Source organism: Dendrobates tinctorius, unplaced genomic scaffold, assembly GCF_039654945.1.
Source record: "Dendrobates tinctorius isolate UK_male_01 unplaced genomic scaffold, ASM3965494v1 ptg000423l, whole genome shotgun sequence".
NCBI classification, from domain to species: domain Eukaryota; kingdom Metazoa; phylum Chordata; class Amphibia; order Anura; family Dendrobatidae; genus Dendrobates; species Dendrobates tinctorius.
This window is the reverse complement of record NW_027362087.1, coordinates 1,414,273-1,426,418: the sequence shown is the minus strand read 5'-3', so window position 1 is coordinate 1,426,418 and position 12,146 is coordinate 1,414,273. Positions and strand designations below refer to the sequence as shown.

At 49.1% G+C, this 12,146-nt stretch overlaps 1 protein-coding gene across 1 annotated transcript in view; it reads left to right on the top strand.

The window, feature by feature from the left end:
* The window catches only part of LOC141076753 (tyrosinase-like), a 189,825-nt gene extending 178,736 nt beyond the window's left edge, over positions 1 to 11,089 (top strand). Inside the window, exon 4 of the mRNA XM_073564043.1 lies at positions 10,581 to 11,089. Coding sequence (XP_073420144.1) covers positions 10,581 to 10,761 — 181 coding nt within the window. The 3' untranslated portion in view covers positions 10,762 to 11,089. The remainder of the gene's footprint in view (positions 1 to 10,580) is intronic.
* Positions 11,090 to 12,146: the final 1,057 nt, after the last annotated feature.

Here is a 12,146-nt window from a genome sequence, read left to right as displayed (position 1 = left end):
ATCAGTTTTAATCGGGCCTACTGTCTGGCCTAAGTCTGACCCATTCAGCGTCTCACAGGAACTATGGTCTTTCAACGTCATCCTGACAGTCAAACTACCCCTTGCTGACACTCTTCGGCCATCTGCCATGTCACTTCTTGGAGGAACCGTTCGGGTCCTTACATCTTGAGTTGGAGGCGGCCGCCACCTGGTATCCCGTATTTCTTTATTAATTCGCCGACGGTCCAGCCTCAACTGCTTGATTTCTTGCAGGTACTCCACTCGATACTCCAGTAGCATCCGAAAGTCTCTCAGGCTTTCCACGGAGCCAACCACCATGATGGGAATCCTATCCACTTCACAGGATACCTGGTCTTCATCATCAGGAGGGATCCTCACCCTCACCACACCGGAGATATTCACAAGGTCTTGCATTACCTTCCCGGATCTTCCAATGATTCTTCCAATCTGAGCCTTGGGTACCGGAACCACACCTTTCCGCAAACCCAGCCGATCCATAGCTTCCTTCACTAACTCTAGGCGTCGAGCAGCCTTCATATTACTCCGCCTGACCAGCTGTTTGGCGTGGGCACATTGTAAATGCATCTCTTTCAGGACAGCTACTCGGTTTGATGTATCTTCTCTGGCTGATATTACCACCAACTGCTGAGTCTCAGGTGCCCAGTGCACCTCACACGCTTTGACCACCTCTTTGAAAGCCTCATGCACACCTTCCTGAGCGCAGGCTTCTTGCATGTCTTCGGCTACCTCGATCATAGATTTGAAGGTCGTGGCCTTGCTCTCTTCCTGGACAGAAGACTCTGGCTTGACCACAGACACTTCCCTCACCACAATTGACCCGACCGGGTGACTGTCTTCTTCAGTTCTTAACTCACAAACTTCACACAATTTGATCTCTTCATGACCCTTGGCCACGATGAATACTGGCCGTTCCGTCTTGTTATCACTCGCGCTCACCCGTGGTAAGTCTTCGTCCAACTTCTTCTCCCGCAGAAGACCTTTTACTACTCCTCTGAGTTCTTCCATCTCCTCTTTAAGGCCCTTGTTCACACTTTGCCAGGTGGACAGGTGACCTCTGAGCTCCAAGACTTCTTTCTCGAGCCCCTCCACCTTGTGCTCGGCCAATTGTCTCAAGATTCCTTCTTGTTTGACATGCTCTTCCAGTGTCTCTTTTATTAACTGTATCTCCTGATCTTGTTCTCTTTTGGCCAGCACGTGTCGCACCACTAATTCTTTAATTATATCGTCAAAGGGTACCACTGGGTTAGTCCCGTCAGTCGAGTGAACCCTCCAGTCACCCTCTGACCGTGTTTCTACTCCCGTTATCTTCTCGATTAGGTTACCATCAGTCCTGTCACGAGTTTCAGTCAGCACAGCACTAGATTCTGTCCTAGTGACGGCTACTGGCAACAACACGTCACAGTCACACCACATCGTACGGTGAACCCCCAAGACACCCTCTATCCGTGTGTCAGCTCCGCTCTTTTTGTTTACCACACCATTCTCATTCACACTGTGGTACCCTTCAGGTGACGTCAGGTCAGTAAATTCGTCTGACGCAATTCTTTCTCCGGTCACCCCTACGTCTGGCCTGTCCACGTTAGGAAGCATCAGCGTCTCAGTGTCTGCTAGCCCTAAAGTAGAAACGTCTCTATCCTCCTGCCCCACATCTTTAAACATGACAAAGTCCCGGCGCCTCTCAAAGGTATGCAATAGGTTTGGTGGCATACTACCACCTTGGCACTCCCCCTTTGTCATCTCAATCAGGACTCTGTCCACCTTATAATTCACAATGACCCCGTGGACGCAGTGAACTCTGACGTTTTTCTCGGTCAGAGCTAAAATGAGCAGAGTTCCTGTCAGAGTTACCTGACTCTTTGAGTCCAGCCTACTAGGGACTCCTTCCCAATGCAGCATCACGGTACACACCTGGGGCCCGTCGTCATCAGGAAAAGACACACCGCATTCCTCCCAAGGCATACACTCACACTGCAGTTCCCCAGACATACCCATTGAGGCAACCAGTGCTGCTATTTCCTGAACCTTCCCAATTTGGGTCACCGCCCCATCCTGGGACTCCACCCCTTTTTGGGTTACTACTCCGATTTGGGTGACCGCCCCCTTTTGGGACTCCAGCCCCTTTTGGGTTACCACCCCAATTTGGGTTACCGCCCCCTTTTGGGACGCCACCCCTTTTGAGTTACCACCCCAATTTGGGTCACCGCCCCCTTTTGGGCTACCACCCCTATTTGGGCCACCGCCCCCTTTCGGGATTTCCCCATGTCTGTTCTGCAGAACTACTTATGCCACAGTTCACACAGTACAGTTTATGTCTTTTTTTTTTTTTGTGGCTGGTACTGGCCCTATAAGCACAACACCACACCAGTTCCTTTGGGCGCTGCCACAGCTCCTGCTGTCACAAATCACCGGCATCTCCAGCTGCCGTTCACAAGCAGCTGCTAGTGTCACTGCAGCTCCTGCTGCGCCATCTTCGTGGACCCGCCGATCCACCGGAAGCTGCTTGCCCCCTTCGTAACCCCGCCGAGTTACCGGAAGCCGCTTGTCCCCTTCGTGACTCCCACTGAGCCACCGCAGGCTGATTTGAGAAAAAAGAAAAAAACACCACACAAAAAAAACTCACGTGTCCTGGCTGTGTGCTATTCAGGACGTACCGTCTCCGCCTGAGACCGTCCAACACACAGGGCGCACCAGGCGCTATTCAGGGAGCCAACCCTCCTCCCAGGGTTTCCCAACACTCACGCCTCACCAGGTCCAAGGTCATACCACGTGTTCCAGGGATCCGATTCTTTTCCCAGAACCTCCCAACACTGACCCTCCAGGACCTTGCTCACTGACCCAGGTCAGTACAACAACGAACACCTGTCCGTTACCTGTGTCGACCACACAGGTCCTCGGGTCCCTCCTATCCGCAGAGGCACCCTAGCAATAACCAGTCTCTTTCTCCTGGGGAAACAGCCGCACTGGGCTCACCGATCCGGACATTGCCTTACTCACTAGGCCGCCCCACGGTTCAAGAACCACAGCCGGGCAGTGGCTTCCCCAACCGTCAGCCCTCCTGGCTAAGCGTTGCCAGCACTGCAACATACGCCTTTGGAAACCGTTGCCCTTAGCAACCGACTTTGCAGTCCTCTTCTGTTGCTCCCAGCAACAAGGCTACAATATTGCCCTTTTCAATTCTCCACGATTTGTGAGGTAACGCTGTCATTCAGGGTTGGGGAACACTCGCTTGGCAGCGAATAATCACATCCAGCACAGGTTTTCATAAAGCTATATCAGTCCCTGCGGTTTATTATGCAGCATAAACCGTGACCAATAACATACAGCTCATATCACCAGCATAGCGTCCATTACAGAGCTGTCCTCTGTTAAGCCTGCGGTCACACCAGGTCTCGATGTCCAGTACTCAGGCTCTTCAGCCTCACAGATTCCTCACCCCACTTAGGGTTTACCTCATGGCAGTTACAGCACACTGCAGACGTTCCTTGCCTTCCTCTGGGAACTCCCAGACGCCGGCAACCATTCCACACAGCCACTTCTCTTGCTGTGTGCCAGGAGACAACTCTCCTAGCGGGACCTTCCGCTCTGGACCAACCAGGTCCCTGCATACACTACATGTGACCTACCCTGGCTGCCTTATATGGTCCGTAGCCACGCCCACCGGGTCACATGGCTATGACCTCATCACAGGTCCTTCAAGCACTCACACATCTTTTCTACAGGCGTTTTCAGACACACCCCTTGGGTGGGTTTGTAGGTAACCAGACCCGCCCAACTCTCTAGTTACCTGGAGACTTCTCCCCGACACGTAGAAACGACAGCTCAGCAGTATCACTGCTGGTCAATACACGCATTCAAGGCCACCCACCTTGAGATACATAACGGTCCTTCATGGTTTTGCCATATATCCTTTCTCCTAGGACATCCGCACAGCGCCCCCTAGTGGACACAGTGGTCATTACACCACAAGGTATATATGTGGGCAGGTTCCGTAGTCATACAGGTATATATGTGAGGGATCAGCAGTCATACAGGTATATATGTGGGGGACCAGCAGTCATACAGGCATATATGTGGGAGGATCAGCAGTCATACAGGTATATATGTCGGGGACCCGCAGTCATACAGGTATATATGTCGGGGACCCGCAGTCATACAGGTATATATGAGGAGGGACCAGCAGCCATACAGGTATATATGTGAGGGACCAGCAGCCATACAGGTATATATGTGAGGGATCAGCAGCCATACAGGTATATATGTGAGGGACCAGCAGCCATACAGGTATATAAGTGAGGGATCAACAGTCATACAGGTATATATGTGAGGGACCAGCAGTTATACAGGTATATATGAGGAGGGACCAGCAGCCATAAAGGTATATATGTGAGGGATCAGCAATCATACAGGTATATATGTGAGGGATCAGCAGTCATACAGGTATATATGTGAGGGATCAGCAGTCATACAGGTATATATGTGAGGGATCAGCAGTCATACAGGTATATATGTGAGGGCTCAGCAGCCATAGAGGTATATATGTGAGGGACCAGCAGCCATACAGGTATATATGTGAGGGATCAGCAGTCATACAGGTATATATGTGAGGGACCAGCAGCCATACAGGTATATATGTGGGCAGGATCAGCAGTCATACAGGTATATATGTGGGGGACCAGCAGTCATACAGGTATATATGTGGGAGGACCAGCAGCCATACAGGTATATATGTGAGGGATCAGCAATCATACAGGTATATATGTGAGGGCTCAGCAGCCATAGAGGTATATATGTGAGGGACCAGCAGCCATACAGGTATATATGTGAGGGATCAGCAGTCATACAGGTATATATGTGAGGGACCAGCAGCCATACAGGTATATATGTGGGCAGGATCAGCAGTCATACAGGTATATATGTGGGGGACCAGCAGTCATACAGGTATATATGTGGGAGGACCAGCAGCCATACAGGTATATATGTGGAGGGACCAGCAGTCATACAGGTATATATGTGGGCAGGATCAGCAGTCATACAGGTATATATGTGGGGGACCAGCAGTCATACAGGTATATATGTGGAAGGACCAGCAGCCATACAGGTATATATGTGAGGGACCAGCAGCCATACAGGTATATATGTGGGCAGGATCAGCAGTCATACAGGTATATATGTGGGGGACCAGCAGTCATACAGGTATATATGTGGGAGGACCAGCAGTCATACAGGTATATATGTGGAGGGACCAGCAGTCATACAGTTATATATGTGGAGGGACCAGCAGTCATACAGGTATATATGTGGAAGGACTAGCAGCCATACAGGTATATATGTGGGGAACCAGCAGCCATACAGGTATATATGTGGGGGGACCATTAGTCATACACGTATATATGTGGGGGGACCAGCAGCCATACAGGTATATATGTCGGGGGACCAGCAGCCATACATGTATATATGTGGGCAGGATCAGCAGCCATACAGGTATATATGTGGGAGGACCAGCAGTCATACAGGTATATATGTCGGGGGACCAGCAGCCAGACAGGTATATATGTGGGGGGACCAGCAGCCATACAGTTATATATGTCAGGGGACCAGCAGCCAGACAGGTATATATGTGGGAGGACCATCAGCCATACAGGTATATATGTGGAGGGACCAGCAGTCATACAGGTATATACAGTATGTGGAGGGACCAGCAGTCATACAGGTATATATGAGGAGGGACCAGCAGCCATAAACGTATATATGTGAGGGATCAGCAATCATACAGGTATATATGTGAGGGATCAGCAGTCATACAGGTATATATGTGAGGGATCAGCAGTCATACAGGTATATATCTGAGGGACCAGCAGCCATACAGGTATATATGTGGGCAGGATCAGCAGTCATACAGGTATATATGTGGGGGACCAGCAGTCATACAGGTATATATGTGGGAGGACCAGCAGCCATACAGGTATATATGTGGAGGGACCAGCAGTCATACAGTTATATATGTGGAGGGACCAGCAGTCATACAGGTATATATGTGGGGAGGATCAGCAGCCATACAGGTATATATGTGGGAGGACCAGCAGCCATACAGGTATATACAGTATGTGGGATGACCAGCAGCCATACAGGTATATATGTGGAAGGACCAGCAGCCATACAGGTATATATGTGGGCAGGATCAGCAGTCATACAGGTATATATGTGGGGGACCAGCAGCCATACAGGTATATATGTGGGGGGACCAGCAGTCATACACTTATATATGTGGGGGGGACCAGCAGCCATACAGGTATATATGTCGGGGGACCAACAGCCAGATAGGTATATATGTGGGGGGACCAGCAGCCATACAGTTATATATGTCAGGGGACCAGCAGCCAGACAGGTATATATGTGGGAGGACCATCAGCCATACAAGTATATATGTGGAGGGACCAGCAGTCATATAGGTATATATGTGGAGGGACCAGCAGTCATACAGGTATATATGTGGGAGGACCAGCAGCCAACAAGTATATATGTGGAGGGACCAGCAGTCATACAGGTATATATGTGGAGGGACCAGCAGTCATAAAGTTATATATGTGGGCAGGATCAGCAGCCATACAGGTATATATGTAGGAGGACCAAGCAGCCATACAAGTATATATGTGGAGGGACCAGCAGCCATACAAGTATATATGTGGGCAGGATCAGCAGTCATACAGGTATATATGTGGGAGGACCAGCAGCCATACAGGTATATATGTGGGAGGACCAGCAGCCATACAGGTATATATGTGGAGGGACCAGCAGCCATACAAGTATATATGTGGGCAGGATCAGCAGTCATACAGGCATATATGTGGGAGGACCAGCAGTCATACAGGTATATATGTGGGGGGACCAGCAGCCATACAGGTATATATGTGGGAGGACGAGCAGCCATACAGGTATATATGTGGGCAGGATCAGCAGTCATACAGGTATATATGTGGGCAGGATCAGCAGCCATACAGGTATATATGTGGGCAGGATCAGCAGCCATACAGGTATATATGTGGGAGGACCAGCAGCCATACAGGTATATATGTGGGAGGACCAGCAGTCATACAGTTATATATATGGGGGGACCAGCAGCCATACAGGTATATATGTGGGGGGACCAGCAGTCATACACGTATATATGTGGGGGGACCAGCAGCCATACAGGTATATATGTCGGGGGACCAGCAGCCATACATGTATATATGTGGGCAGGATCAGCAGCCATACAGGTATATATGTGGGCAGGATCAGCAGCCATACAGGTATATATGTGAATGGATCAGCAGTCATACAGGTATATATGTGGGTAGGACTAGCAGCTATACAGGTATATATGTGGGTAGGATCAGCAGCCATACAGGTTAATATGCGGGCAGGATCAGCAGCCATACAGGTATATATGTGGGCAGGATCAGCAGTCATACAGGTATATATGTGGAGGGACCAGCAGTCATACAGGTATATATGTGGGGGGACCAGCAGCCATACAGGTATATATGTGCGAGGACCAGCAGCCATGCAGGTATATATGTGCGAGGGCCAGCAGCCATACAGGTATATATGTGGGTAGGATCTGCAGCCATACAGGTTAATATGTGGGCAGGATCAGCAGCCATACAGGTATGTATTTGGGGGGACCAGCAGCCATACAGGTATATATGTGGGGGGACCAGCAGCTTTACAGGTATATATGTGGTAGGACCAGCAGCCATACAGGTATATATGTGGGAGAACCAGCAGTCATAGAGGTATTTATGTGGGAGGACCTGCAGCCATACAGGTATATATGTGGGGGGACCAGCAGTCATACAGGTATATATGAGGGAGGACCAGCAGTCATACAGGTATATATGTGGGGGGACCAGCAGCCATACAGGTATAAATGTGGGGGGACCAGCAGCCATACAGGTATAAATGTGGAGGGACCAGCAGTCATACAGGTATATATGTGGGGGGACCAGCAGTCATACAGGTATATATGGGAAGGATCAGCAGCCATACAGGTATATATGTGGGCAGGACCAGCACTCATACAGGTATATATGTCGGGGGACCAGCAGCCATACAGGTTTATATGTGGGCAAGATCAGCCGCCATACAGGTATATATGTGGATGTATCAGCTGTCATACAGGTATATATGTGGGTAGGACTAGCAGCCATATAGGTATATATGTGGGGGGACCAGCAGCCATACAGGTATAAATGTGGGGGGACCAGCAGTCATACAGGTATATATGTGGGGGGACCAGCAGTTATACAGGTATATATGTGGGCAGGATCAGCAGCCATACAGGTATATATGTGGGCAGGACCAGCACTCATACAGGTATATATGTCGGGGACCAGCAGCCATACAGGTTTATATGTGGGCAGGATCAGCAGCCATACAGGTTAATATGTGGGCAGGATCAGCAACCATACAGGTATATATGTGGGCAGGATCAGCAGCCATACATGTATATATGTGGACGGATCAGCAGTCATACAGGTATATATGTGGGTAGGACTAGCAGCCATACAGGTATATATGTGGGTAGGATCAGCAGCCATACAGGTTAATATGTGGGCAGGATCAGCAGCCATACAGGCATATATATGTGCAGGATCAGCAGCCATACAGGTATATATATGGGTAGGACTAGCAGCCATACAGGTATATATGAGGGTAGGATCAGCAGCCATACAGGTTAATATGTGGGCAGGATCAGCAGCCATACAGGTATATATGTGGGCAGGATCCGCAGTCATACAGGTATATATGTGGGCAGGATCAGCAGTCATACAGTTATATATGTGGGTAGGACTAGCAGCCATACAGGTATATATGTGGGTAGGATCAGCAGCCATACAGGTATATATGTGGGCAGGATCAGCAGCCATACAGGTATATATGTGGGCAGGATCAGCAGCCATACAGGTATATATGTGAATGGATCAGCTGTCATACAGGTATATATGTGGGTAGGACTAGCAGCTATACAGGTATATATGTGGGTAGGATCAGCAGCCATACAGGTTAATATGTGGGCAGGATCAGCAGCCACACAGGTATATATGTGGGCAGGATCAGCAGTCATACAGTTATATATGTGGGTAGGACTAGCAGCCATACAGGTATATATGTGGGTAGGATCAGCAGCCATACAGGTATATGTGTGGGGGGACCAGCAGTCATACAGGTATATGTGTGGGGGGACCAGCAGTCATACAGGTATATATGGAGGGACTGGCAGCCATATAGGTATATATGTGGAGGGACCAGCAGCCATACAGGTATATATGTGGGCAGGATCAGCAGTCATACAGGTATATATGTGGGGGGACCAGCAGTCATACAGGTATATATGTGGGGGGACTAGCAGCCATACAGGTATATATGTGGGAGGACCAGCAGTCATACAGGTATATATGTGAGCAGGATCAGCAGCCATGCAGGTATATATGTGGGCAGGATCAGCAGCCTTACAGGTATATATGTGGGCAGGATCAGCAGTCATACAGGTATATATGTGGGGGGACCAGCAGTCATACAGGTATATATGTGGGGGGACTGGCAGCCATACAGGTATATATGGGGAGGGACCAGCAGTCATACAGGTATATATGTGGGCAGGATCAGCAGTCATACAGGTATATATGTGGGAGGACCAGCAGCCATACAGGTATATATGTGGAGGGACCAGCAGCCATACAGGTATATATGTGGGCAGGATCAGCAGTCATACAGGTATATATGTGGGGGGACCAGCAGTCATACAGGTATATATGGGGGGGGGACTAGCAGCCATACAGGTATATATGTGGGCAGGATCAGCAGCCATACAGGTATATATGTGGGGGGACCAGCAGTCATACAGGTATATATGTGGGGGGACTAGCAGTCATACAGGTATATATGTGGAGGGACCAGCAGCCATACAGGTGTATATGTGAGCAGGATCAGCAGCCATAAAGGTATATATGTGGGAGGACCAGCAGTCATACAGGTGTATATGTGAGCAGGATCAGCAGCCATACAGGTATATATGTGGGAGGACCAGCAGCCATACAGGTATATATGTGGGGGGACTAGCAGTCATACAGGTATATATGTGGAGGGACCAGCAGCCATACAGGTGTATATGTGAGCAGGATCAGCAGCCATACAGGTATATATGTGGGAGGACCAGCAGCCATACAGGTATATATGTGGGGGGACTAGCAGTCATACAGGTATATATGTGGAGGGACCAGCAGCCATACAGGTGTATATGTGAGCAGGATCAGCAGCCATACAGGTATATATGTGGGAGGACCAGCAGCCATACAGGTATATATGTGGGGGGACTAGCAGTCATACAGGTATATATGTGGAGGGACCAGCAGCCATACAGGTGTATATGTGAGCAGGATCAGCAGCCATACAGGTATATATTCGGGTTGGCATCACATACAGCTGGAGGAAGGTGGCGGTGTCTCTGTGGACGCTCTGCTCGCCGTGTGTGCTGTTTCGCCATCTTCTGATTCTAACATGTTTCTCTATCTTTCCAGGATATTTAACATTTACATAGTGAGTCGGAACCTGAGTCCAAGCAGTTATCCCCCCAACCCGATCTACGGGCACCAACCTACCGATTGCATCCTGCCATTCCTGCCGTGTCGGCAGCATCGGCGTATGGTCGTCCCGATCAGCAACTTCGGTGTGACTTATTCCTTTTATAAGGAATTTTAAAATGATCTGATCAAGAAATGGACATCAGCGGCCGGACCAGCGAATGACAGATGATGAGAACTCACCCGAGTAAACGGGCGGAAAAACAGCAACCAATAATCACGGATCAATAATCACGGAACAATAATCACGGAACAATAATCACGGAACAATAATCACGGATCAATAATCACGGAACAATAATCACGGAACAATAATCACGGAACAATAATCACGGATCAATAATCACGGAACAATAATCACGGAACAATAATCACGGAACAATAATCACGGAACAATAATCACATGTGAATGGCGATTTTGCACAATAAAGTGATCTCTGCATACACTGCGAGTGGTCATTATTGTGGTTGGGGCTCATATTCCCTCCAGAGAACCAAGGGGAGCGGCAGCAGGACTGACTGGGACTAACATTCAGGGAGCATTAAAAGGTGCATCAGCCCAAGCTCCCCTCTCACTTCCCTACATCCTACAGAAGCCTCCATCCCGTCTAAAAAAAAAAAGGAGAGCCCTCCATCCCGTGTAATATAGAAGAGGCCTCCATCCTGTGTAATATAGGAGAGGTCTCCATCCTGTGTAATATAGGAGAGGTCTCCATCCTGTGTAATATAGGAGAGACCTCCATCCCGTGTAATATAGGAGAGGCCTCCACACCGTGTAATATAGGAGAGGTCTCCATCCCGTGTAATATAGGAGAGGTCTCCATCCCGTGTAATATAGGAGAGGTCTCCACCCCGTGTAATATAGAAGAGACCTCCATCCCGTGTAATATAGAAGAGGCCTCCATCCTGTGTAATATAGGAGAGGCCTCCATCCCGTGTAATATAGGAGAGGTCTCCATCCTGTGCAATATAGGAGAGGCCTCCATCCCGTGTAATATAGGAGAGGCCTCCATCCCGTGTAATAAAGGAGAGGCCTCCATCCCGTGTAATATAGGAGAGGCCTCCATCCCGTGTAATATGGGAGAGGCCTCCATCCCGTGTAATATAGGAGAGGCCTCCATCCCGTGTAATATAAGAGAGGCCTCCATCCCGTGTAATATAGGAGAGGCCTCATCCCGTGTAATATAGGAGAGGCCTCCATCCCGTGTAATATAGGAGAGGCCTCCACACCGTGTAATATAGGAGAGGTCTCCATCCCGTGTAATATAGGAGAGGTCTCCATCCCGTGTAATATAGGAGAGGTCTCCACCCCGTGTAATATAGAAGAGACCTCCATCCCGTGTAATATAGAAGAGGCCTCCATCCCGTGTAATATAGGCGAGGCCTCCATCCCGTGTAATATAGGAGAGGCCTCCATTCCGTGTAATATAGGAGAGGCCTCCATCCCGTGTAATATAGGAGAGGCCTCCATCCCGTGTAATATAGGAGAGGCCTCAATCCTTT